The following is a 27659-nucleotide window of genomic DNA, read 5'->3' as shown; positions in this document are numbered from 1 at the left end:
CTTAAATATCCCAAATCTGTTTCCTAAAAATAAAAAAAAAGTCCAACCCTTAACGTGACAGTCAGACCGTGTCTTGTTACCTGAGAGTCGCCCCGGGCGTCGCTTCAGCGTCACCTGTCCACCGAACACCTGGCCCAGGAGGCGGACCCTCCTGCGCATGCGCCTCCGTCAGGTTAAAGCGCCTCATCGCGGGAGCAGAGATGATCAGATAGTTTTGGAGCTCACAGCTCTCAGGGTTCCTACAGGAGGATTTGTTCTTGACTCTCAAGATCCGGCTCAGAGATGCCTCGGTCTTTCCTGGTGAAGAGCAAGAAGGCGCACAGTTACCACCAGCACCGCAGTCTGGAGGACGACTACAGCAGCCTGGACCGCATCCTGGCGCACATCTGCGCAGGTATGTTGCTGTTATTCTCACAGATCTCTCGCTCTTAATAGTCATAAACAAGAGCATTTAAACGGGTTAAAACATGAACTAGTGTAGGGCGTTATGGTCATAATAACTGCTATTTAAAAAAATGAAATGTAGTTGTCACGAAAGTGAAAACATAAGTGGAAGTGAAAGAGTGAAGAGGAAAAAAACCAAACCAAACATCTGCTGAGATTAAAGCTCGACTGAGTAAAAAGTATTATTTAAACAGATGAATAAAAAACACATTTAAGATAAACAACGGCTTATAAACCGTTTTTACATTTTTTTTCTTCACAAGAGAGGCAAGTATTATTGTACAATTTGAATGTAACTTCTCTTTACAACAGTTATTTTACAAATTTACAAAGATTAAAATATATATCTGAAGCTGTTTGTTACATAAGGAATAAATAAAATAACAAAAAATAAGTCAGCGTTCATATACATGTTTATGAATTGTGGTTTTAATTTTTTCTTAAAAAAAAAACTGCTTTACTACAGCGAAAACTATATATATATCAGATGACATTACAATTAACTATGAATATCAGGTCAAACATTTGTATGTATTTGAACATACCGTTCGGGTGTTGACTGGTCTCCTCCCTGAAGAGCCAGAGAAGACGACGGAGGACCAGGACCTGCCCGTGGACACCTTCGGCTTCTCTCCGGACTCCCAGCTGGTGGATCCGGTGGATTTCTCGCCGAAGTCCCCCCTGAGCTGCGCGGACAGTCTGTGCGGTCGCTCCCCGGACTATGACTTCTGGAGGCCGCTGTCGCCCTCCGCGTCCGCAGGTACCAGAGCCTCTCCCGCACACTTCCTACTGACATTCTTTTAGATCGTTATCATTGTATGTCGATCACACTTTTAAACATATATCAACCTTTTTTTCAAGATGGTTTCCCCTTTTTTTTTTTTTTTTAAATCCACTTTTTTTTTTTTACCAAAGATCTCTGTATTCGTTGAATCATGGTCAAACATATACTCCGTAAAGATTTTAAACTTTTAATTTAATTGACCTTTTATTTAGACGGATGTAAGACAGTTCAATGACGACTTCTTTTTTGCTTTAACACGCAGAATAAATGCTGGTACTTTTTGGTCGGTTATTTTTTGCTAAAAAGAAATTTAAAATAACACTTATGTATTATGTTTTAATTTATATTTACCTAATTATTTTTTTGTCGATGGAATAATAATTTTAATATAAAAAAAATCCGCCTACGCTAAATATGAATGTACATCATAGTTCCTGCTGAGTTCAGAGTATATGTCAAACTGGATGTTACACTTCGAAATAATGTATATAATATACTTTATTTATGATTTTTAAATGTTTAATAAATCCGAGCCCTTGTGTATGCTTCATAATAAATGATGGTTCAGTATGAACAAATATCTATATTGCTTCATTGTAAATTCTAGTTTACTATAGTTTTGAACGCATCTCCACTGGACAGTTTTTAAACCATGTTGTGTCCCTCAGACTCGGACAAGTCCATGTCTCCTCTGGTGGACGAGAACCAGCCCTTCACGGTCCCCTTCCGTCCCTACGCCTGGAGCAGCTACAGCTCCGGCCTCAGACCCCTGCTGCAGCACGGTCACTACCCGGGCGTGGACGCGGCTCGAGGCCCGGCGTCCGTGGACTACTACGGGGACAGGAACGCGCCCACGGGCCTCTACGCGGAGGACTCGTACCGGAGACACGCGGCCGCCCTGCTGTTCCAGGACTCAGGCCTGCACGGGGAGGTCCACGAGGGGAAGAGTCAGGCGGACCTGATGTGTTCCAGTCTCATCCTGAACGGAGCCTACAAGTGCGTCAAGTGCAGCAAGGTAAGAAATACTCTTCAAACAAATACAATCGTGCCGAGTATTACTACGAGTACCACGAAAGTATGGTGCTGGATCAGACCTGGGAAGATTGCTGTCCGGGGGCCACACTTACTAACTAACTAACTTACTAACTAACAATTTTCTGACTATTTCTTCTCTACATATTGCTATTTAAAGATATTTTTTTCCCTCTTTTCTTCCTTTTATTGGTCCTTTTCATGCGTATTGCTTTCATATTTTTCATAGTGCTTTTATATATTGTATTTATAAAATAAAATGTTATAAAAATACATTTCTTTTACTGCTTAGTTAGATTTGCATTTAATGCATTTTATATTAAATGGTAAAATAAATGAAATGTGTTTTTTTTTCTTTAGAATCTTTAAATGAAAAATAATGAAAAAATGAAGACTGATTTTATAATGATTTTATAACTTATATTACATTTTTAAAATCATCATTTGAATCATCAATCATCATTTTTCCCAAGGACATTTAATTGGCCACCTCTGCTCTAGGTGATGCTTTCAAGACAGTAGTTAATTAAAAGCTAAGATTAGATTAATAGAGAATCATTAAAAAGAGAATCAAAATAATCTTGGTGAGTTTAGTAGTTTAGTTTGACCTTAAATGAAATAATACAATTATGAAAATATGATTAAATGGTTAATAATACATATTTTCCTCAAAAATGTATTTTAAAAAGTGTTGATTTTTAACATGTAATACAGACAAACTCTTAACCTTGTCTCCCCCCCCCCCCACAGGTATTTTCAACACCCCACGGTTTAGAGGTGCATGTCCGAAGATCCCACAGTGGTACCAGACCGTTTGCCTGTGAAATCTGTAGCAAAACGTTTGGTCACGCAGTGAGTCTGGAGCAGCACAAGGCCGTCCACTCCCAGGTGACCTTCCCTCACAAACACCATGAACCACAGCCACACAACAGCAGACTGACGGGTGTCGTTCGTTCCTCAGGAAAGAAGTTTCGACTGCAAAATCTGCGGCAAAAGTTTCAAGCGCTCGTCCACGCTGTCCACGCACCTGCTGATCCACTCGGACACCCGGCCGTACCCCTGCCAGTACTGCGGGAAGAGGTTCCACCAGAAGTCGGACATGAAGAAACACACGTTTATACACACAGGTGAGAAACAAACGGCTTCAGTTCAGGGTTCAAATGATCTAAACTGGCTCATCTGCAGGCGAGAAGCCGCACAAGTGTCAAGTGTGTGGGAAAGCGTTCAGCCAGAGCTCCAACCTGATCACGCACAGCAGGAAACACACCGGCTACAAACCCTTCGGCTGCGAACTGTGCGGGAAGGGCTTCCAGAGGAAGGTGGACCTGAGGAGGCACAAAGAGACGCAACATGGACTCAAATGATTTGAGCTTTTGGCACAAAAAGATGATTTTAAAACAGAGTTTATTTAAGACTTGATGTCAAGTGTTTTGGAAATGTACCCAGTACATGTGTTAATAATTTATTTTATAAAGAAATAAAGAAATGTTTTTCTGCAGTGTAAGAACACTATGATGGCTGGTGTGAGCGTGTCGACGCTCCAGCTCCGTCCAGAGGTATTTTGTTGGCAGGTGGAGGCACATGGAGGCAAAACAGATGGGAGAGATTTAACAAACAAGATCAGCACATTGTTTCCTACGATCAGGTCCAACTGCTGTGGTTGTTTACACTTTCATAGTGATTTATTCTGTCTGCAAAATTCAACCAGCAATAAATCTCTTTCCCAAAATGAGTCGTATGAAATAAATCTGTCTAATTGTTCAATTTGATTTAAAGTGTTTTATCATAACAAAGTTATCTCAGGACACTTTACAGTTGAAGTAAGACTGAAGCGGAGAAAGGAAAAAAAAGATCGGACAAACAGATAATATTTGCGTTTTTGGCCGATGCAGTCGTTACACTCACACCTAAATATGTTAACAAAGCAGTTGTGTTCCTCCCTGCTGCCGTGATTGAAATTGCCCAGAGGCTCCGTGTTTGTTGTCACTGCGCCGCCTGATGTTTGCACCATCAACACTCTCAGATCCAGAAGTTGACAACGACTGCACCCGCATGGCTGTTATATGGATAAAGTAGAGGGAGAAAAAAAACAAAACATTTGTCACTAAACAGCAGTTGGTCCGTCTGTGGGAGCTGGAGGATATGTCTGGGACGGACTCGCTACTTCAGAGATTGTAAACAAACAAAATGGCTCTCATGTAAAAACTTAGATTACCCTAAGATTAGGGTCATGAACGAGCCTTAAAAGTCAGTTTTTATCAATAAACACAAGAAAAACGAACAATTAATAAAACATAAGCGATAGTAGAAAACATATCTTTCAAATACAAGTAAAGAGAATATTGTGTAACCAGAAGTTTTGGGATCAGATCTGAAAGTCCTACATGAGTAAAAGGTTCCCGGAACAGAGCCCTGAGGAACATCACTGTTAACCAGGGTTTGGGTTGAGCTGTAAATCACTCAGATATTTGGAAGATAATATATAACACAATACAGGGATTTGAGGGATGCAGAGTTGAGAAAGAATCTGTGGATAAGAAGGTGAATCAACTTTTATGTCAGATATGCTGACGAGTGAGCAGATATAAGTGATGAAAGAAGTTAAATGTAACCCTCATACTTATTGTTATATATTTTTTTTGTTTTCCCAGTCCTGAGAACATATGGCACATCCCTGATAACAAACAGGCCAAAAAAAAATCTGAAATCATTTTATCACCTGACAATTTGTTTAAAAATCATTGTCTATTTTTCTGCTTTCATGGACAGACATGTTTCATTCAACATTAAATACCTTTTGTGTTTTGAAGTACGCCACAATTGTAATTCAGAAACAAGATTTCATAGGTTTTATGACGTTTTATTTTTAGTTTATGAATGCAAAAATGTATTTACAAACAATTTCCTGATCACATTCGCTCCCATGTAGGACATCTAATTATTATTTTTTTTCTTGTGACAACCTTTAAGTCCTTTTCACAGGGAATCAGTAAAACAGTAAAATACAATACAATAAAACACATTGTTAGAAAACCATAACAAAAAGGAATAGAAATGGTATAAAAGAATATATATCGTTTTCAAATGCTGTTTTCAGCGTTTCTTTGGTCGGATTCACCTGGTTAAACCCACGGACCAAAATGACTTACCATATTAACCAGTATCAGCACTGATATATTTATCTCAATCCATTTAGATCTTATCTTTTCCTTTTAATCTTTTTACAGTTTATTTGTTAGTTTTATGTAATCATACACCCTTTTTTATTTTTTTTATAAACATGCTACACATACAATCATAGAATTTCAAACTACAATCAGAGAATTTCTACTTTTCATCTTAACATTTCCAAAAGTAATACAACAAATTATAATGGCAATCAAATACTTTTTCAACTGTAATGAAATATATTTATTGAGATTGAAAAGGAGTCAAGAGAAGAATAGTTATAAATATTTCTGCTACTCATTCATGCTTTATTATTTTACTGGAAATTGTATTTACTTCGTACTTATTACTTATTAGTACTTATTAGTTTAATACTGATGTTACGGAGTAATGATGTAATAAACATGTGAAGGCATAATGTCATTTTTTTTTCAAATCCATGGCCCCCAAATTTTCATGACAATATACATATTCAAAATATAGACAACGACTAGATAAATGCAGAGTACAACTACATAAACTGAGTATTGTTTTGTTGTTAAAATAAAACTAATAAAGCTTACTTACTTTCTTACATTTTCTCATCTCATGAGTGCTAATGGTGCAAACAGAAGAGAGTTCTGGTTTCAACATTGATTGAAATCACTGGCTCACAAAGATTTATTTTCGCCTCACTTCTCCACAAACTGTACAACGTTCAGACCCGGAATACACTAAATATTTTAAACCCCAAGATGAGCAGACGGAACAGGACTGTGAAGAGAGGAGCTCATTTAAAGGTAGGAAGTAGTACAATTGTCGGCTCAATACAACGTTTGCCCAACATTCACAGAGATGATCATTCAATCCAATAATGCTTCCATGAAGGTTCGAAGCAGACTCCGCTCCAGACAAGTGGCCTTCTCAGGATTCCTAGAAGAAACGTTCCTCAAGCTTTTCAATCTCAGAAAAGGCTCTTCTAGCCACCATCTTCCATTAAACTGACCAGATTTCCTCCACGGGCACTGCTGGATTATCTTAAAGCACCAGGCCATCGCCCCCAGGCATTTTAAATATGGATAGAAGAAGAGGACTCTATCGATTGCAGCGGCCTAGTAATCAGAGCAGTGCAGTCTGCAGGATCCCATCCAGGCCCCCATTCCAGACCACCACAGCACACACACACACACTCAGACACGCACACACAGCTATTAGTGAGTTCATTTCTCCTGACAGCCACGGTCGAGAAATTAGAAAGTTCAGTATTCTGTGGTTTTGCCGATTTATTATTCATTTGTAATGAATCATTAATAATGAAAGAACATTTCTGCAGCACGCAGTCGTGTCTGATTTATTCCTCTGAAATACCAAAACTTAATAAGGATAAATAGAGATGTAACACAGAAAACATCACAATGAGACCTCAACAGTCTTCATTAGAAACACACTCTCCACGCTGAAGGCCTGTTGGACACATAAGGTCAAGTTTTAACAACAACATGATTAGTGCACGAATGTACTGCAACAGTTGAAGCTCAATCAAATATATTCTCAATTTAATAAAAACAACGTTCATCCTCCACCATTTTCTCTCTGCTGGAATTAAAGATTATAATTGTGAAGGTTTGCAAGAGTCAAGTCTTATTTCATCATCATGTTTTGAAGTTTATAAAGTCCTCCCCCCTCTTAAATCTCAGCGAACAAGAGCTTACGAGAGCAGAGTCGATTATGATGTTATAATGGCTTCACTCACACCCTTCTTTGTTTGTACAATGAGTCCCTTGGAGGTGGAGAATCACAGGATTGATGATGCGCTCCAAAAAACCTTGATGTTTGACCAATCATAGCAGAGTGGTTGTGGTTTTGGTAAACAAGATTTAATCTCCAGAAAAGTGTTTTCAGTAGGCTGGGCTTAAGCACATCTTGTAATGTAAATATTTCAATGAAAAGAGAGTTTTGTACAAACAGAAACATACTGAGCACAATAAAGGTCCAAGATCTATTAAAGAGCTATAAATGTTTTTCCGACTTATTACACACACAAAATTTTCACATGACAAACAAAATGTTCACATGACAGGGATGACATGCATCAAATAAAGACGCATATGAAGTAAATATTGTTTAGTAAATTAAAAAATATGAATAAAGGAAAGAAATATTAAGCAATGTTCTTCTGTCTGCTCCTTTTAAACCTCTAAATAAATCATATTCATTTACAGTTGAAAATTGTTAGATTATAGTTAATATTGATTGATTACAGTTGGATTGTATGTGAAATATATATATATACAGTAGTACAGTAGTCACAGATATAAACTGTGTCATTGGACCCATTTAAGGGTATTTTTCAGCCTGCAATTGTTGTCTCGCATTTGTCCCACCCACGTAAAATACTTTCTCATCTCTCTTCTTCAACCTCTAAATATGACGTTCACCTCAAACTTTCAGTCTTGGGCTCCTTAAACCCCTTAAATTAGACTTGTGTACATTTTTCCATCTGACTTATTATCATTTTTTAGTTTTGTTACATTTCAACAACACACCTTTGGCCATGTTTGTGATCTTCCATAAATATAAGAGCCACATCACGATGGAAGGCTGTGGTTCTAAGAAGTCCAGCAGGAGAGCAGCAGCGTGATTACCTCCCTGAGGGCGACTCATCGTTGTGTTTGGTGTAATAATAATCTGCTATTTGTTCTGCTGATTGCTCAGCAGATTCCACACAGGTCGGACCAGTCGCCTCAGACACATATAATGATTCTCACAAGCTGCACAGGTGCAATCGCATAAACAAAACGAGTGATTCACTTTTCCATGGGGGTGAGTTTTAGAAGCTGGACTCCCCCCCGTCTCCCCCAGATTTTCACACTAACTAAAAGAGAAGAGTCTCATATAGGACACGGCTCTTTTGTTGAAGGCGCTTATTCATTATTCACCTGACGTGAAAAACAGACAGCAAACCAACTGCACAGCTGTCATTGAGCAACAAGGCACAGGCACAAATTATTCATGACACTGGAAAGAAAAGGCGGCAGAACCAGAGGAAAATAATAACAGGAGACACCAGCCAGGCAGCTGCTGGGCTGACGTGTGTGTGTGTGTGTGTGTGTGTGAGTGAGTGTGTGTGTGTGAGGAGGACACTGTGGGATGACAAGCGTCCTCCCAGAGCGATGTCACAATTCTCCTCCACTGCTTCTACACACTCTATCAGAGTCAGGAAGCAAACCACAGGACACGACAACGACTTTAAGGATTTTTCTGACACCGTTAGTAACCCAGATAGATCCGCGTGAAGTTTTTAAATCATCCTGTGTGACTCTCTGCGGGTTTGACTCGTCTTCAGGTTCACTACGCGATGAGAAGTTTGAATCTGATTGAGAGACAACAAATACTTTAACAAAAAAAACATCACTGCTTCTTCTTCCACAGAAAACTCTTAGTAAGTACTTTTATGGAGGGTATTTTCATATATTCAGGGTAGGTTCGGTTGGTACTGAATTAATATCTTAATGCTTGGTTTTGATCACAGAAAAGTTATATTTCTAGAGCATTGATTAAGTTTAAAATCGCAATTGTCTGCTGTTTCAAATGGCAGCATTGTTTTTACCTTAAAGCTCAACTAATGTGTTGATTTAAGTGTGTCTTAAATAGATGTTGGACTCCATTGTATCATCAGTATGTGTCTGTTTGTACAAAACTCTATTTTCATTGAACTATTTACATTAGAAAACATGCTTAAGCCCAGCCCACTGAAAAAAACATGTTTTTCTGGAGCTGGAATCTTGTTTACAATAACCACACCCACTATGCTGTGATTGGTCAAACATCAAGGTTTTTCACCTCGCGTCATCAATTCCGGATGTTTCAAAGGTACTCGTTGTATAAACAAAGTTCGCCAAAATTTCAGACGGGGGAGAACTTTATAAAGTAATAAGTTCAAAACATCATCATGATGAGAGACTTACTGCATCTTTGAGAGGAAGACTTCAACATTTAAAACATGTGAGTGAGTCAGGAGAGTTGGATTTTCATATTAGTTGCCCTTTAAATCAAGTTCAACCCCCTCTGTTCAGAATGCTCCCTGAAAAAACTTCCCGAAACTGCCCTGCATTGCCTCTTTATTGATCTTATACAGAAGAGACAGAAAAGAAAGAAAGGGTTAGAGCAGGAAAAACTTTAGTTTGATTGACATATCAAAATCACTTCAATAGGATACTTAAAATGCTTACTATTCATACTGCATAATTCACAAGTAAATATTAATCTAGGTCTGAAGATGATATTTAAGCAATACAGTGAAATATGGGTGTGAGAAAGTATGGATACACAGTTATATCACATTCTTTTTTTTTCACGATACTATATCAATATTCAGCATGTATCCATTTTTTTTCTTGGTTCATAAACCATATTTTACTTTCATCATAATTATTTAATGGTTTAAACTTCAAAATAAAGTACTTGTGTTAAATAAAACAATACATTTTAAATAATTCTATATACAATTAAACATTACTTTTCTTCCTCTGCAGCAAAAAGAACAATGAATCCAGCAGCTTTTAAAGCTGATGTTTGCAAAAATGCAAAATTGCAGAACATATGAAGGCAGTTCTTTAAGAGTCATGGTCTGTAAATACCGAAACACCGAGGTCAACGTAGAAAAAGAGAGCCCACGCCATCTTTACTGCAGTTCAAGAACAACCCACCCACCAACTGTTGAGATTCAGCAATTATATTTTGCTATATATTATATTATATAGTATAATATGCCAACATTAAATTAAATCATTGCCTCTATATTAGATAGTTGAACAACTGTGACATCATATCAGGATGTTTTGTATTAACAGTCTCTCCCATAATACACAATAACAGTTGAACTGGAGTTGGCAAAAACATTTAATTCACTAATAAACTCAATAATTGTCCTTCCCTTGATGTTAGTTATTGTATATTAAATGTAAATAATCAATGTGTCTTAAAGATTATGCCTAATATGTGTGCATGTTTTTGTCAGCAGTGCTACCAATCCATTGTTTTCTGTTGTTTCCCTTCACCAGGCCGCTTTATAATGGCCTGTCCCAGGGTGCTTGTATATATAGGAGTGGTGTATATGAAGGGGGTGGACATGCGTGATTAGAAAATCCAAGACCACACACACACACCCGCACACACACACATGTTTGTGGCAAATAGGAGCGGACATTTTCTCCGGGCCGACTTGAAAGCTTTCCATTAGCCGGCCCCTGTTCAGTGGGTCCAGGGCCCTGAACAGCATGAGTCTGGGGGAGGCTAGTGTGCATGTGAGTGTGTGTGTGTGTGTGTGTGTGTGTGTGTGTGTGTGTGGCGAGGGGGGAGCTCTGTGGACGTGTGGACCCACAGGTTCGACAAAAAAAAGAGGGGGGAGGGGGGTTAAAAGTGTGGTCAGGGTCTGTCTTCTCATTTAAAGACATGTTTACGTGGTTCATTAAGCATTACATATCAGTGGAGGGTTTTGATGTGAGCTGTCACGAGCAAAAAGGCTGTCAGCTCGTGTCGCCTGCACTCTTGTGCGATTCTCCTAAAACGATTTCACATCTTTTACTGGAAGCGAAGCAGCCGACTAAATCTGCAGCAATGCTGGGCCTCTTCAATCTAAAGTCTTGTCTGATCGCACGCACGAGTCCGAAGGTTGACAGTAAAAGGTTCTGCTCTGGTAAAAAGAAAGGATGAAAGATTCACACCACGAACAAAAGAGATTTCATACAACACAATTGACATGACAGGCAACATTGTTTTTCCTGTTCGTGTTGGAAAAAATGGTTTGAACTTTTCTTCACTTGAAAGTGGAAGACGTTGTGAAAAGGAAACCTTTAAAGTGCATCTATAACACAGCTAACTCAAGAACCAGGGGCCAAATCTGGCGAGACAAACCATATTATGTGGCCCACAAGAGCTTTCAAATAATATATATATTAATTCAAAATATATCGTATGAGATGCACACTAACCTTTCTTAAAGCAAACAGAAACAACAAATGATTCAGTAATTCTAGAGTAATAAAAACAACATAAAATCCAATGTAAAAGCAGGTAGTGAACTAAATAGATGTTATATTGATGATGTAATTAGCCTTAAATAATTTAATATCAAAATAATTTCACATATGTTTGGTCTAGACACGGTGAGACATTTATTGACTAGGGTAGAAGGCCCTGGACCCAGATGGTCGACACCCCTGATCTATAAAATCAAAATGATTAAATGTAACATGTGGCATATAATAATCTTCTCTTCCTTACAATTCTTGTTGACGTATCCCAAATGGGAATATATTATATATACTAGTTCCGTATGGAAACATGTAGGTAGAATTGACTCTATCTATAAATCAAACGAGATCACAGCAAGTGATGATTCTGCATCTAACATCTAAACACATGCTGAGCGAAGCGATTTCACAAGACATAACCGGCTTCCCTGTATTATCCATGCAAACAGCAAACGATTTGTGCGAGAGCGCCGCGGCACTTTGGGAGACAGCGGTGAGTTTAACCAGGCCTGATTGCACCTATGAATCCATGTGAAATATTCATAAGATCCGTTTCACAAATGACCAAGCCAAGAATGTGCCAGTAGTATCTAAACAGCTCGGGGAGAGAAGGCGAGGACGGTCTATAAGAGGAGACACAGTCAGAGGAAGTGCAAAATGACAAAGATTTATTCTCAGCCATGATGAAATATTGATGCTCAGGCATTCAAGTAAAGTTACTTTTTGTGTTCTGATTTAATGAATGATTTGAGCGGTGGCAGTGCTGCGAGGCACTGATGTTGGGTTTGCTGAAGCCTGCACTAATGCCCATTCAGGGGTCTGTGTGGTCATGTGTCAGTCTGCAGCAGGATCAAGCTGATGCCATTGTGGAGATCGCAGCATCCAGGAAGGGATGGTAAGTACTTGTTCAGCCCCAGAGGTCTGAACCAGACCAGGACTGGCAAAGAGAAGAAGGAGGGAAAAGACAAAGGATGATAAGTTGATCCAGAATCATCTGATCTGGAAAATACTTCTACAAGGATCTATTCATTGTCAATCACTCCATCGCAGATGAGAGTTTCACAATGGACCTGAACGCACTGAGACTGATCCAGCAGTAAAAAGAAATGGATCTGAGCCGCGCAGTAACTTCCCCATTCTCCCTCTGGCATCCTCTGAAACATTAATGACCGCGAGCTGAATCTGATCTGGCCTTCTTTTCTCACTGCTTTATCTTGACTCTGACACCGTCTGCCCACTAATCATGGCACAGAATCACAAGAAATGTACTTCGGACACAGATTATCCATCTATACTGCGGAACAACAAGAGAATCTTGTGATCAAACTTCTATTGAGAAGAAAGAAGTCTAGAATTTGGGGCACGGTCTCGTTGTGATTAGAGCTTCCATTAGGTTGTTGGTTTGATTCCAGCTTAAGAGAACCTGAGTCCTTTCTGTGTGGAGTCACATTTACTCCAAAAACATAACAAAGTTAATTGAGTACTTTTAATTGTTGTTGCAAGTGTGAGTCAGCTGAGATCATCTCCAGCCATTACATTTTTTTTAATAAATCATTTTTTTGAAATTGACATGTTTAATACTTGGGTTTGTAGTTGTATTATTACGTTATTATTATTATGTTGAGCTGCAAATACAACAGAATTATTAAATAAAGTTATTTTGCTTCAAACATTACAAAAAAAACCTTAACGAAACCATTTATAACTGAAGGTGAACACTATGAGAAATACATCTTGGAAAAAGACAGTTTACCACACAAGATATTAATATCCTTAGATGTTACAATTTCAATTAGAAACTTGAGAACAGGTACTTTCTTATTACATGTAGGAGACATGAAACTTTTCACCAAAGAAACAGTGCAATTTGACCAAGATGAACAAATGGTCCCGAGCCCGACATTAGATAAGCTTAAATCCAAGCAATTTAGCAGCCTGGAATGTCATTATAGAAGTTGAAAATACATGACAACTTAGGAATAAAAAGTGACATATTAATAATAAAATATGGATCTTCTTTTATATCGGTTCATGATCCATCCTTTGAAGTATCAATATACTCAATGTTTTGAAGCCTCAGCTGCATTAATCTCACTTAAGAACATTGGTTGATGCTAATTTAAGGCAGAAACCTTAATATAACTAGACCAAAAGAAGAATTCCTACAGTCTACACACCTGGAACAAGCTAGGAGACTAGATTTTTTAGAAAAATGTTTTCAGTTCGTAGTTACCTCAAAACCGAGTAGTTCAGGTGGACAAACAATACACCACTAAAATATTCCAAATAAAGTCCTGACCTGAAAACGGCCGGCAATACAAAGTGTCAGGAGACATCCGTGGCGAGAGGAATATAAATGTTTTCACTCGAGTGAACACGTATACGGATAAAGGCAGTAGTAGAGGAAAAAAAAGGCTAAAAGCCTCCATCACTTCAAACAAGACATTGGTACCCCAAACACGGTGTGTCAGCATCTTTAAACACCGAAGAGAGGCGCACATGACAAAATCGTTTTGACAGCCAGTTCACATGTAACATCTTCGATTCATTCACCTCGGGGAGTTGCTGGGCAGTTTTACCTTGCTGCAGAGAGAATAGGCCGCCCAGAGTGGGCACGCTGCTGCTTGAGCACCATTTATTGATCCCACTCAGACAGGGTGTCAGTCTCCTCGGCCCTCGCATACAGACGGCGTGCGGCGGTTATCTGTGTCTATGAAGGCGTCCGCTCGCTCTCTATTGATCGGAAACAAGTCGTCACTGGGAATTGTCATCAAAATGCCGATTTACAAAAGGTTGAGCAGGCGGCGCCGAGGTACCAGACGGAACAGTTTTGATCTGAGGTGTCTGGTGTGGGCTTTTGTGTCGCTGAGGGGGCTTTAACCTGGACGCTTCATCAGGCAGCAGTGGGCGACGGTGAAAGATGCCTAAAGAGACTGGGAAGTAGCTCAAACAAACAAAAAAAGCCCCTCCCACCAATTGTTTGTAACAGGGGCAAAGCTTTTACAAAAAGAGGCCAAGGTCAGTAACATCCCTGGTGGGACCGTCTCCATTAGCTCTTAGGTCACTGGGGTATCTCTTTCCCCCCTGAAGATTTTCTGCTTTCACATGCTTGTCATCCAATTGAGCCGGATCATAAAGAACTACCTCACTTAATCGTAGACCCCACAACATTTAGACTTGGACTTATACTAGATACTCCGAGGCCAGATTCTGTTTTAAAGATGCCTCGGTATTGTATACACATCTTTTTCAATAATATAGGGTTACCCACAAATTCTAGGTTTCTCAAAATATAAACCTGAAAACAAGGGAAAATTTGTGAAACACAAACTATACACAATTCTATTTTTTTTTTACTGTTTTTATCTAAAAGTCGGTCCCTGAATAAAATGCAAACATATTACGGTGGTGCAAAAAAACGTTAGGGACCCATGATCTATAACATACTGTATGTTATAGAATGAAGAAGAATGTTTTGATATTTTAGGCTTTGATATGATGTTTAAAACATAACATATCTAAATAATCTGCATTTAATTCCTAAGGAAAATAAAGAAATGAGACCTATGGAAAAGTGGGGCCCAGTTTTTTATGGGAGGAAGCAATGTAATAAACATGGTGTGAACTCTGACCTCTTAACATTACATTCTTGTTCACACATCTGCAGCTCACTGGTCATTTTCTCTTATTCAAGTCATCCTTGTTAAACCTTTGAGATGGTAGAGTGGTAGTTACTACTAACAAGTATCCCACGGCTACACCCTGAAAGTAGTTCAGCAAGTTGCCTTAACTACATATAGACGTCTATAGTTTCTACCAGGAGTAGAGGAGAACACATTAAATAAATGGACTGAAAACACTATCACAGCAATGAGAGTATACGTATTATATATACAACATACTGTTTGATAAACGAGGGGGTGGGGAACACGAAAAATAGGCCCTGATTTACGATCGGTCTCATTTCATTGTTTTCTTCATGAATTTAATATATATAACATATTTTTTATAGCACTCGCCTCACGCAGGCTTGACACAGGCAAACACATATATCTTAATTCATAATAAATTGTTTATTTTGGATTTTAAAAAAAACATTATCCTAAAACATTATAAAACAATTGATTAATTAGTCAGTTACAGACGCTCTCCAGATTTCCTAAATCTCTATCAAATCAGTGTAAAAAGATATTTTTTAAATCAAACTGCTGGGCTCTTAGAGCAGAAGAGTAGCTGCATCAGGACCCCCCACGAGAGATTTTTTAAACACACCAGTTTTCCTTGACAAGCACAGAAAGGCCTGGGGAGGTTTTTTGGGGCAGACAGGAGAGCTTGTACAGTCTACAGAGGCCTCCGGGGGGAGCCCACTGGTTAAACAGTTCACTTAGAAGCTCTTGCTTTCTAAAAGGTCACTAAGGAGATCCAGGATGGAGCAGGAAAATGGAGACGCTCTCACAGGATAGCTGCAATACAAATGCGTACGGCTGCGTAAATGCTGCTGCGCTACCCCCACGATACAGTCAATCATTTCATTTGTCGTCACCAGATGAGAGAAAACTAAATAAATCAGACAAACACTGAGCGTCAAACCTTCAACTGCGCTTCATCCTCACTACAAGAGCGTATGGCAGAGTCAACAACACAGCTGTTAGGCACAGTCCAGCAGATTAAATATAAATGGATATGTGATATCACTGACCGGAGATATGAACTCAACTCTGCAGAGTAGTGCCAGGACACACACACACACACACACATGCACACACACCGTCATATCACTATAGGGTCTTCACCTGTTTTCAAGATCACTCTGAACGTGTGTTCATGCAAGTGGATACTTCAGGTACAGTAGAGTATTATCTGTTTAAATAAATATACCCTGAGATAAACTGCGGCTGTGTTGAGTTACACATGGAGAAGATTAATCACCTCAAAACTAAAACAGACGAAGACAGAACCAGGAGTCACATACAGGTTCTTGGATCTACATTAGCAGATTATCTTTGCCGTGTGAGAGAGATTCAATATGTTTACCAACAAGACAATTATTCACACATCTATAGATTAGCAGTCAGACGAGAGGAGGTGGTAGTGTCGGGAAATTTGCTCACACGACACAAACAGTAGGCGAAGAAGAGTTGTTTGAGCTCGCCTCATAATGATCTAATACAAAACCTTAACAATATTTGTGAGGCCAGATGGTAATACCATGATACCAACAACTAACAACCTACTAAATTATCAATATTTACTTCAAATAAAGTTGAAATCCCGCCATCCGAGAAATAGAGGGAGATAAAAGGCGGAGATCATTTAAATTTCCTACAGTTTTTCTTTAGTTCAAACACAGAATGAATACAGCCCAAATATCACAAAAATAGATTCCAATGTGTTCAAAATACACTCTAATACAGGGTTCCTACAGTTTATGCAAGTTGAATTCAAGACTTTTAAAAATGAAATTCAGGCTGACTTGACAATAAACCAAACTGTGAAGAAAACAAAACAAAACGCTACTATGATTACACTGTTACATGTTTATGTTAAACTGAAAAACCTTTTGATGAAGTAAAATATAAGTTGGACAACCAATTCTCATTGAATTTACAATCTATTGCCAGAAGCAAACGCCTCTTTCCCAAGTTGCAACTGCAAAATGTATCAGCTGTATTACTGTTAGTTCTACTATTATGATTTAGCATCAATCTGTAAATGATTTGTTTGCTTGTTAATAAATCAATTATTTTTTTGACATTTGAAACCAACATTAAATATTATCCTGTGTTCACAATTTTAAGACATTTTGATTCAAGATATATTTAAGGCCTTAGTTTTAGATTCAGGAATATAATGCCTTTTGAGAGTTTTTAAGGATATCCAGGAACTCTGAATAAATCATTAAAACATAATTTTTTATTTTTGTTTTTAACACCTAGTTACTTCAGTAGCTCATAAGTGACTAACTTGGCTACCAAAAACCTGATCCAACCCTGTGCATCTTTCCTCCCCGTCAAAACAGAACATCATCAGCCAATAATTCTAAATCAGGGGCAAACACGGCGGCTGCCGTCTCTACTGTATTTACTCTCTGGCTGCGGTCTTTGTGCTTTCATCGCAGTGTAATAAAGAACACAAGCCTGTGCGACAGATGCTGTCCAAATCCCACCGTTCAAACACACCTATTCATCTCAAATCAGGACCTGAGCTGCTGCTGAACCAGAGCAGGAAGTCCCTGATTCTGCTTTTATTATGTGGCAGACAAAGCCATGGGTTGGGGATGAGCCTTTTGTGTGCACGGGTGAGCAATATGTCTTCATCAAACAATAATGGAGAGTCATTCTTAATCTGAGATCCTCTCTGGACATCAGGCTTTTTATTAAATTAGCTTGGCTGTATTTGTCTGGTATACTCTTGCGTGCTTTATAAAGGAAGATCATGAATGGAGTGATGATCAGTTGAGATCATCATAACAATCCTCGCAAGGTTTTCCTACTGCATTCTGGATTTCTTTCACAGTTAAAAACTTTTAAAATAGATGACTCTAAATTGACTGCGTAAGCAACAGCGTTTAGAAGCAAACTTAAAGCAGCACTATGTAAAATTTCTTCATTATTTATCATTCCTAGAATTTTTTTTGTAATGACTGGTTTAATTTACCAAGAGTCATGTAGTAGGATTGTATTTTAACTAATACTGTTGGCTAAGTAACTTTGTATGGAAGATCCATTCAAAGTTACTTAGCAAACAGTAAGTTTAATGCGACCACCAAACTGTTTTACATCAGTGGGTAGCAGAGAATATTTTCATATTAAGCAATGAGAGACGTTTCTGAACTTAAAAAGACGACCAAAAATAAAGAGATTTTATCTATATCTGTAAACAAATGTAAAACAGTATCAGACAGAGGGTCCACGTTATTGCTGTTACACTGTTCTGAAACTGGGCGGAGATGAAACTACAGAACATAACTTATATTGAATCAGCTGTCCTTGTCCCATTCTGAACATTTACTGAGCATTTATTTCACTAATTTCAGTTCAATAAATTTGCCAATTAATGACAGAAACCTCCATCGCTGCAGAAGAACAGCCAAGGCGGAAAAAAGACATTAACTTTTAGAGTTTAGTTTGGAAGCTATTTAAGTTGATGATTGTGAACAGATGGAAGCATATCACAGCCATCACAATATTGCATGGTTGAATTGAAATTGTTGAAGCTTTGAATTATTTATTATTATATACTTATTTATTGGTCACCTTGATCCAGAGACAACACATGGGATAAAATGTTTAATTCGTTTTAGTTATATTATTTAATAAATCACAGCTATATTGAAAGGTAGGCTTGATATTCTAATTCCAATAATTAAAAAAGGAATTCTTGAAATGAAAAAAAAAAACACAATTCTATATTTAATTTAATAGCAGTTTAAATTGGACACTATTATACCAACATTTGTATATAAAATGTAAAAGGCTAAGAATTAAAAATATTTAAATAAATATTTAAATTTATAATATGTTTTTTTTGGTTTATTTTTTAAATATTGTAATAAGAAAATCAAACTCGATCGGTAAAAAAGCTGAATTAATTTTAAAAATATGTAAAAAAAAAAGAGTTAACATTTTAATATACAAATGATCTAATTGAATGACTTTAATTGTTGAAAAAACAATTAAATTCTAAAAAAAAAAAACAACATTTCAATAAAAAAACATTTAAAATGTCAATATTCCGATAAACTTTCTTACAGTGTAATCGACTCCACACAGTGTTACTTTGTTGTGCAAAGAACTCCACATAAATTAAACGGTGTAAAATTAACATTTATTGCACTTATTTTATGAGCTTCTTGTTGGGAGAAGCATTAGGAGGAACCATTGAGTTTATGTAACTTGTCTCAGAGTTTTATTTAGTTTGGAATATTTACTTACAGCAGGAGTAAGATGGCCTGTAGTTAATAATGACCCAAAATACACTTTCTTCTATTAAACAGCATTGATTTTCACACAAGTCTTGATATTTTGTTCAGGAAACCGCTCTGACTGATCTCTCCTCCTGGATCCTTCCAGACACTTCCTGCACTCTCGCAGCACTTCTCAACATGCTAATCCTCTTACATGTGGGGGACAAAGACAGATAAGAGGTTTATTCTCTGTATCTGAGACTCTCCTGCTCCGGGGACACCAGGCTAACTGTTGCTCGCCCTCAAAGATATCACGCCAGCTGCCTTTATTCACTGCGACCACTATCAATAAAGATATATCACTAATAGGATTGAGAGAGGAGGGAGATGGACAAGGATCAGGTGAAGCAAACAATCCAGACATGGGTGAGTCCACAACATTATTTACATGAACGACGGTGTATAACTGTGGTTTACTCTGAGCGTGAGGATTATTCTCATTGATGCTCTGTGGTTTCTACTCTAAGAGTAGAAATGACACACTTCTGCACGATTGAGAGTATATTTGTACATCATATATGAAAGAAGTATGTTTAATAAACAATGGCAGGTTTGTGCTAGAGGTTGACTACACATGTTTAACCACCTTTATTAAATAGTATTATTACTATTCTATAAGCATCACTGTAGCAAAACCTTTTCTTTGTGTTGGGTTCAACAAGCAAAACTGACTTACAGTTAATCATTTTGTGGTTAAACAACAATTAAAAATGATAACAAACTAATGTGATTGTGTTTTCAGAGAGAAACTCCAGCGGCAGATCTCAAGCAAGATGACTTTGAGCAGTTCAGGAATTTGGGATGCAGCTGCCTTGCTGAAGGAGAATCTGAAAAACTTTTGGAATTCCTGCAAAATGAAAATAACCAGGTGTGTTTAATTCCTATAGTTGCATTTAGTAAGATTCAGGGAGATGAATACGGATATTAGGCAGCCAGACAATAAGTGCTGGAGCCACCAAAATATTATATTAAGTATAGATACAAATAATCTAAATAATTATTTCATCTTCAATTAAGGATATATTTGATGTGGAAGCCATTAGTCCTAATAATAATAATTTCCTTAAAAATATAATTTTAACTTGACTAATAAAGACATAAACCTCTTATCTTCACTCAGTAATAGCTCATCTTTACCCACTGATGCTATTCAGTTGTGTTCTTTTTAACAACAGGTCATGGTGAGGTCAATGGGCTCAGTTCTCGTGTCACCGCTCTTGAACACAGTGGTGAAGAAGGACGAGCGTCATCGTCACTGCCAGGCTGCTATTACACATCTAACCGTGGTAACAATGATTCATATATTTATGCTTATTTTCTACACAACTTATTTCTCTTCTTCTTATTCAGACATGCAGCTCCGAGCAGGTGGTGAACTGCTGCGTACAAGTCGTTGAAGAAGTCGACCCAGGTTTAATTTCTGACACCATCATAGCTGTGGTTCTTCACCTTCAAACAGGTACACTTGTTGGTATTTATACTAGTTAGCTGTTTTGTAATTCATAATCAAGTGTTATTTAAGGTGCAACTGATTTCATAGCTTAAATATCACAAGGACTGGATGATGCACAAACCAAGTAATGGACTATTAATTATTAAATAAATATCAATGAATATGTCAGATAAATGGTTTTAGATATGATATTTGATCACTTGTCCCTTTTCCCACTTATACAGTACATACAAATATGAAATTAATATACAAAACAGAAACTACAGAAACATTACTAACTATTTACTGAAAAATCTATACTTCTGTAATCTCTAAAATACATAAAAAATATTGTAAAATCTAACAAACAAACGGTAAATGTAAGGATCATATTTATGTTTCAGTTAAAACTATTTTCAGGGTTAGGGTTATAATGATTTATACTGTTTATTTCATGTATACATATTATAATACAATTATTATTATATGGAAAAGCGCTATATAAATAAATATTACTTACTTACTTACTTACTTATATAATACAACAATACAAATTATGCAAATGTATAATGTGTAAAACGTATATAATTACATGTATAATACAACAATGTACACAAATGTCATCACATGAAATGACCTTTCTAATAACTAGATAGGGATAAATGATATTTATGTGGGAAGCATATTTTGTTCTCTGAATTATTTGTTTTCATTCGTCTACATTCTAACCCCTGACGTTGGTGTTTGGCTCCCTCTACTGGAAATATATAGAAATGTCACGTCAAACTTTCTGTCGCAGGCCTGCTGAGGTTAGAGGGGAACCAGGCAGCTTCTTGGGGCGCTGCTCTATCCGCCCTTCACAAGCAGCTGACTCGACTGCCGGTGCCTTACAGCAAACAGAAGGAGGACGAAGACGAATACGGTCTGTGTCGCTGCTGTGACACTTTAGCTGCTTTTATTAAAGTGTTGGCAGAGAAGACGCGTCACAGTGAGAACCACAGAGATCAGGAGGAGCTGAAGAAACAGCTGCTTCAGTTGTGAGTCTACAATTCAATTTCTTAACTGTTGTAAAATGTCTTAAATATGATCATGGGTAGGCTTAAGGGTGAGTATTACAGTTGTATCATCATTAAAAAATGTGAAATATGCCGGTAAATGTTATTCAAATATTTAATAATTAATCAAAGAATAAGAAATCAAATAATAAATCAAAACTGAAGGCATTTTACTTCAAAATGTGGTAATACCAGGTCAAATGTTAGACCTGAGAACTGTTTTTTTTATATAACTGCGATTATTATTATTTCACTTGAGGGATTAATGATGATCATTTTGTTTCAGCTGCATCAAGAGCTTAAGGGAGCCTCTGCTGGAGGCTGAACTGACCCGGGACAGAGAGTCCTCTCTGTGGCTCTTTGCCACTGCAATAATGGTACGAACCTCCTGAATAATAACACAAAGAGATTCACTCTAGAATAATCTGTACTTCCCCACAGGTTGCTCTCCGAGCTAGCGGAGGATCCATCCCAGACATCCTCTTCTACAGAAATAAAACCCTGCTCACTTCTGACAGTCAATCCCAGGAGTCCAGAGCGAGTCTGGCGTATCTGCTTTTCGTGCAGCTCATCACGTACGACAGCTTCCCGTCCATCTTCAGGTGAAACCAAGACACATTCCTCGAGCCACGGCCCCATGATCCTCAACAGTTCTAATCATTCCTCAGCCCCACGTTTGTTCTTCAGTCCAACATGGAGAACATCTCACAGTTGCTCAGCAGGTAACCAGCAACGGCAGCACAATTGTTAACAACCTCCAGAATCACTATGTTTCCTTGACAGCAAGAACGAATCACATCTACGAAAGGGACTGGTAAGATCAATCCACAAGGGGTTTGTCCTGTTGAGAAATGAGAGTTTTCTACGATGTCTTCAACAGGCTCTTTTTGAGAACGGTTTGGATAAAGTTGAGGACAGCAGTCTCCCCGTGAGCCTCCTGGAGCTGCAGAGCTTCTACAGTGCCACACAGGTAACACACACGTCCATGACTAATACGCACCAAAAATCACAGTGTTGATACCATGATTCCTTTTTCAGAACCTGAGGTTCCTTCTGACAGACTGTCCCATTCAACCCGTGGTCAGTCTGCCTTCTTTTGAAACCACAACCTGTCCATCCTGCACTCTCACCATGTTGAACTGCTCTTTCTCAGAGAGAATCTGGACTGAAGATCTTACAGATGTTCATCCATAAACTAGACACAGCAGCCAAGCACAAGTTCTTCAGGTCAGACAAATACTAGTTTTATGTGTGTAATATACGGTATATTACACGTTACAATTGTGGTTGCAGGTGTTTGTTGATAAGCAGCAATCATTCTGGGTTGGAGGGTTTTGCGGTAAAGAACATCAAGAATCAAGTGGATCTTTCTCTGAGTGTAAGTTGTGTGGATGTGTGGAGTCACTACATCATGCTGACGATCATGTGATCTGCTGTGACTGGAGCAGGGGGACAACAATGATGATGGGATCCTGGAACGAGACTTTCTGTCTCTTCTGCGACTAGTGTTTCATCTGCCGGAGGGAGCTAAGACTGATCTGCTGCATAACCTGGACAGGTACACAAATAAAGCTGCTATTTTTTTTTCTTCTACCATGCGTTATCTTACAATACGTAAGCTATGTTTACGTCACAACACATGTAATACTAATAAACGACAGAGGGGGGAGAATTGAGCTACATTCGACTGTTGGATTGACATTTTTTACTGACACTGTTTATCTTAAAAAAGAAAATAAAACTTTCAATAATTGTATTGAATAATTTCTATACGAAAATTATACATTTGATTTATTGAATAATTTAATTATTTCAATACTCAAAAGTATTGTAGTAATTTGTTTTTATTGAAAAATTTAGTTAAAAAATTTCAATACTTAAAGGATTAATTCGATTTTAACCTTGTTTTGTTTTATTTTTTAAGCGCCTTGTGACCCAGATTTGTGAGAGATGCTTACAAATAAAACGTATTGAATAATTGTATGTAATAATTGATATACTGAAAGGACGATTTTGTTTTTACTTTATCATTTCTATACTTATAGGATTCATTTCTTTTTATTAAATAATATTATTTAATAATTGATATACTTGTTATTTAATTGAATTTAAAAGGCTATGAATATAAATTATTACATTTAGAAATTGCATTTGTGAAATATTAATAAGAATATCAAGCTCTATGCGTCAAAAAAATGTAGTCATTTTGAAAATCCTATTTTATTAAAAAAATATACTGTATATATTTAAAAAAAGCCTAACAAATAGAATCCTTCAATTCAATGCTTTTAATTAAAAAAATGATAGTTTCCACAATTGAAATGTTAAATCCAACCCTTTAATATAGAATTATTATGAATATTGTATTAAATTATTTATAATAAGTATTCAATGCTTTAAAAATACAACATTTTAATAAAAGAATGAATAGTTTTCACATTTGAAATGTTAAACTCAACCATTTAATCTCTAACTCTACTATTCTAATGCAGAATCATGGAGAGTTTGAATCTCCTTCGCTTTCTCCTCTTAAGACACAAACTCACAAAGGTAAGTGAAAGCACTTGGTCTTCGTCAACCTTGCGGCTGATTGAAAACTCCTCTGACTCAGGCGGGAGAGTGGACAGAGCTGTGGCAAATCAAAGATGAATACCTGAAGATGCTGCGCGTGTGCATCAGCATGTCCAGATCTTATTATTCCTCCGAGCTCAAGGCTCTGACTGAGGACGTGAAGCTGAAAGCTAGAGGTATGTTGCTTGAAAAAGTCAGAAACGAAGGTTTCTTCAACACTTCTTCTTGTGTAACCAGAGATGAGATCATTCAACGGATCACTGAAATGCCTCAAAAGAATGGTGAAGAAGCACAAGCAAGAGTCGAACTTGTCTCCAGCCGAGCAGCATCAGGTCTGTCTCCTCGTCCATTCGACGTCGGTTCTAATCTACCCTGACCATTAACTTAAGCGTGTCCTTGTTTAACCCAGGTGTTGCAGAGTGCTCTAGTGACCTTTGACCTGATGGAGAGTCTTATTTTCCGCATCGAAGAGCTCACAGACGAAAAACTGAAGATACCGAACTGAACATTTTATTTATCCTATGTAATTTAAGTTTGTCCAGAGACAGAAAACTATGTTTACCTCCTCCAAGCCAACATCAGATTGTGAGACATCTCAAAGGGTTTTTTTCAGCATTTTGTCCACCGAGCTGCTCTCAATGATGTGGAGTCGAACACGAGCCATTCTTTCACGGATATTATCCACATGTGGCTTGCTGGTTGCCTGTAGAAGAGTTAAAAGATACTTCAGAACATCAACAAGGTTTTTATTTTTTATCGTGAATATTGGGATAACATTGAAGATATTAGGAAACATGTCAATAGTTTTAATCTATAAAATCATGTTTTTTGTGCCATCAAGATTAAAGACTGATTTACAAAGATTAAAAATGTAATCTCTGTGTCATCTTTAATTGTTGCTTTTCTTCATCTTACTATAATAATAATCACAACAGCCAAGTTTGCACAACTACGCATACACACACAGAGTTTTACCTATTTCAGACATGTTAAAAAAAAAAAGTTTCTCTTTACAAATTGCCTCACGCTGGATTATCAACCAGCAACTGTATTAACTGGGGCATTGACTTTTATTGTACTGTTTCAAATATGCATTTAACTGCATGTTTGTTTTGGTAAATATCTGTGTACCTTTTTAGCAGCTACAACTAGAAATTCTCTTTTTTTTTAGACTCCTAGATATTTAAATGAAACCCCAATTTTTTACATAGGCTACATATATTATCAATTAATCTAGACTACTTTAGATAAGCAGACGCACTTACACCGAGAGAATGTCCATGTGCAAAGCATACAATTTACTGATTATTTAAAAAAAAAATAAAAAATTTTTAGCTTCAGACGAGAGAAATAACTCATAGTTCAAATTTTACATATGCTGCACATCCACTGTGTGAAACACAGTAAGACCAGTCATGAAAGCTACGCTTATTTGTATACCAGGTGATAATGTTACACAATCTTACATACATAACATGTACAACAATTAAAAAGAAATTTGGCTTGAACTTTAAATGAACAATGTTTAGGGAAAATACGCAGATCAGAGAATTATTAGAACTTTCTATATTATTCTATAATTAATTATTTTTATTCTTATTTTTTAATGGTTTGTAATTGTACCTCCCTGCACACACCACCACCAATAGCAAGCGTTACCTTGGCGATTATTACCATTCCTTTTACAACATCTGCATTGCTGCGCACTGGTAGGATCCTCAGACTTGCACCAAAGAATCTGAAATACAATGACAAATTTGGGGCTGGACTCCCACCATAAATCTAAGAGACCGACTTAACTGTCACAAAGTGAAGCGTAACTAAATCTTTTTTACCTCTCCTGAAGGAAGGACAAGAACTCTTTCTCTGTATTAAATGGATCGTAGAGGAGCAGAAAGCTGTTGCGGTGAACCTCCATGAACTTTTCTATCCGTGCGCTCACATGTGATCCGTCATGGTTCTTTGAAAGCTCCTCCGGCTCGAGAAACAGAAATGCCGTCCCTTTATAAAGAAAAGCAAAGAAGAACACACTGACGATAAATCAATGAAAGAGAATGATTTATACTTTTTGTGTCACAAAGAATATACGTTAGATTAATCATACATAAACCACGAGATGTGTTTAAGTATACATTATTTATTAGGGGTGTCAGAAAATACCATTATGGTGATATATCGCTACATTCTTTTGGCTTTTAAATCATATTTCATGTGTTACCATAGTTTTTATGGTTTATAGTTCAATAATGTTTTAATAAAATAAAATGTTTTCTTTTTTTTTCTTTACAAATAACATGCAAATATTCACATTATAGATCTGTTGTAAATACACGTCCAGCTGCTCGATGAGAGCAGCCATTAAGTCCTCTCAGTGATGACTGAGGACGAGAGGATACAGTCGACACCAGCAGCTTTTAAAGATGATGTTTGGACTTATTTTGGTTTCAAAACAAATAAAAGCAGTAACTACCTCGTAAAAAGTCATGGGGTCTGTAAATTCTGCTACACCAGAGTCAAGTACTCGACAATACTACAAATATATCCTTGTTACTACAATACTACGAATATATCCTATATACCCCTAAATCATCCCACTGTCACAAAAAACATTCCCTAAATATGGAATGCCAACACAATGTACCTACTTTAACCACATCATACGCATTAAGATAAACAATTGACGTACAAGTTACTACAAACTTGATGTAATGTACCTGACAAGGGGAAAATAAAGACTCCATCCTCCACATTGTCAGAGAATCGGATGCGATGTTGCTGAGTCATGAGGCTTCTGCTAATATCATGGTTCTACAAAGAAACAAGTTAGACGTACAAATGAACATTCTTTTACTTTTCGTGTTCTCTTAGAGCCCATTTTCTTTAAAAGTAAAAGTAAAACTGAATTCACTAACAGATACAAGTTAGCTAAGAGCTAGCTAAGAGGTCATGTTAGCTAAAAGTAAGAATTAGCATTTCGCGCCCTTTTCTTTTTCTTTTTTTGTTAAAGACATCAGAGAAATAAAACAATACCTGGAGAGTCTTGCTGATGATGATGGTTGTTTTCCACTTTTCGTTGGAGTCAGACATCGTACATTTGAGATGAATACGTAAAACAAATATATTCAAGCACTTTGTGCTGACAAGAGACAGGGAGATACGTCACCACCAGGTGGCGCCGTTGTTCAACGACTGT

General features: G+C 37.4%; 3 protein-coding genes across 6 annotated transcripts; 2 read left to right on the top strand and 1 right to left on the bottom strand.

Moving 5' to 3' along the window:
* The first annotated feature begins 225 nt into the window (after positions 1-225).
* gfi1ab (growth factor independent 1A transcription repressor b) lies at positions 226-4048 on the top strand. 2 transcript variants are annotated; one of them, XM_087784518.1, is made up of 6 exons: positions 226-394; positions 1022-1204; positions 1897-2243; positions 3011-3148; positions 3222-3387; positions 3446-4048. In XM_087784518.1, exons 1-6 carry the CDS (start codon positions 283-285, stop codon positions 3622-3624), a joined length of 1125 nt encoding a protein of 374 aa, XP_087640644.1. In that variant the 5' UTR covers positions 226-282; the 3' UTR covers positions 3625-4048. The 2 variants fall into 2 exon arrangements, with proteins under 2 accessions (XP_087640644.1, XP_087640643.1); XM_087784517.1 differs by having other exon boundaries at positions 3011-3387.
* c2h1orf146 (chromosome 2 C1orf146 homolog) lies at positions 3506-27606 on the bottom strand. 3 transcript variants are annotated; one of them, XR_015710533.1, is made up of 7 exons: positions 27497-27606; positions 27181-27274; positions 26302-26467; positions 26126-26204; positions 25029-25169; positions 4166-4316; positions 3506-3585 (listed from the first exon to the last, which is right to left on the bottom strand). XR_015710533.1 is itself a non-coding variant. In XM_087784520.1 (6 exons), the coding sequence occupies exons 1-5, from the start codon at positions 27551-27553 to the stop codon at positions 25062-25064; spliced, it is 504 nt and encodes a 167-aa protein (XP_087640646.1). In that variant the 5' UTR covers positions 27554-27606; the 3' UTR covers positions 3533-3585; positions 25029-25061. The 3 variants fall into 3 exon arrangements, 1 of the variants encoding a protein (XP_087640646.1); XR_015710534.1 differs by having other exon boundaries at positions 26141-26204; XM_087784520.1 differs by lacking the exon at positions 4166-4316 and having other exon boundaries at positions 3533-3585.
* On the top strand, positions 19736-24974 carry LOC148086407 (glomulin-like). The gene is made up of 18 exons (XM_087782988.1): positions 19736-19774; positions 20151-20276; positions 20584-20694; positions 20759-20867; positions 21640-21877; positions 22182-22272; positions 22337-22497; positions 22564-22617; positions 22679-22709; positions 22776-22865; positions 22934-22975; positions 23049-23122; positions 23189-23273; positions 23344-23453; positions 24388-24445; positions 24507-24642; positions 24704-24798; positions 24876-24974. The coding sequence occupies exons 1-18, from the start codon at positions 19736-19738 to the stop codon at positions 24969-24971; spliced, it is 1746 nt and encodes a 581-aa protein (XP_087639114.1). The 3' UTR covers positions 24972-24974.
* Positions 27607-27659: the final 53 nt, after the last annotated feature.

Source organism: Callionymus lyra, chromosome 2 (assembly GCF_982586985.1).
Source record: "Callionymus lyra chromosome 2, fCalLyr1.hap1.1, whole genome shotgun sequence".
Classification (NCBI taxonomy): Eukaryota; Metazoa; Chordata; class Actinopteri; order Syngnathiformes; family Callionymidae; genus Callionymus; species Callionymus lyra.
This window is presented reverse-complemented; position numbering and strand designations above follow the sequence as displayed.

Coding starts and splice junctions, on each gene's coding strand:
- LOC148086407 (XM_087782988.1), top strand. CDS start 19,736: ATGGACAAGGATCAGGTGAAGCAAACAATCCAGACATGG. Junction 22,273..22,336: donor TCTTTGCCACTGCAATAATG/GTACGAACCTCC, acceptor ACTTCCCCACAG/GTTGCTCTCCGAGCTAGCGG. Junction 24,643..24,703: donor CGTGAAGCTGAAAGCTAGAG/GTATGTTGCTTG, acceptor TTGTGTAACCAG/AGATGAGATCATTCAACGGA.
- gfi1ab (XM_087784517.1), top strand. CDS start 283: ATGCCTCGGTCTTTCCTGGTGAAGAGCAAGAAGGCGCACAGTTACCAC. Junction 395..1,021: donor CCTGGCGCACATCTGCGCAG/GTATGTTGCTGT, acceptor TCCTCCCTGAAG/AGCCAGAGAAGACGACGGAG. Junction 2,244..3,010: donor AGTGCGTCAAGTGCAGCAAG/GTAAGAAATACT, acceptor CCCCCCCCACAG/GTATTTTCAACACCCCACGG.
- c2h1orf146 (XM_087784520.1), bottom strand. CDS start 27,553: ATGTCTGACTCCAACGAAAAGTGGAAAACAACCATCATCATCAGCAAG. Junction 26,468..27,180: donor CTTTATTTTCCCCTTGTCAG/GTACATTACATC, acceptor TTCTTTATAAAG/GGACGGCATTTCTGTTTCTC. Junction 25,170..26,125: donor GAATGGTAATAATCGCCAAG/GTAACGCTTGCT, acceptor ACTCTTCTACAG/GCAACCAGCAAGCCACATGT.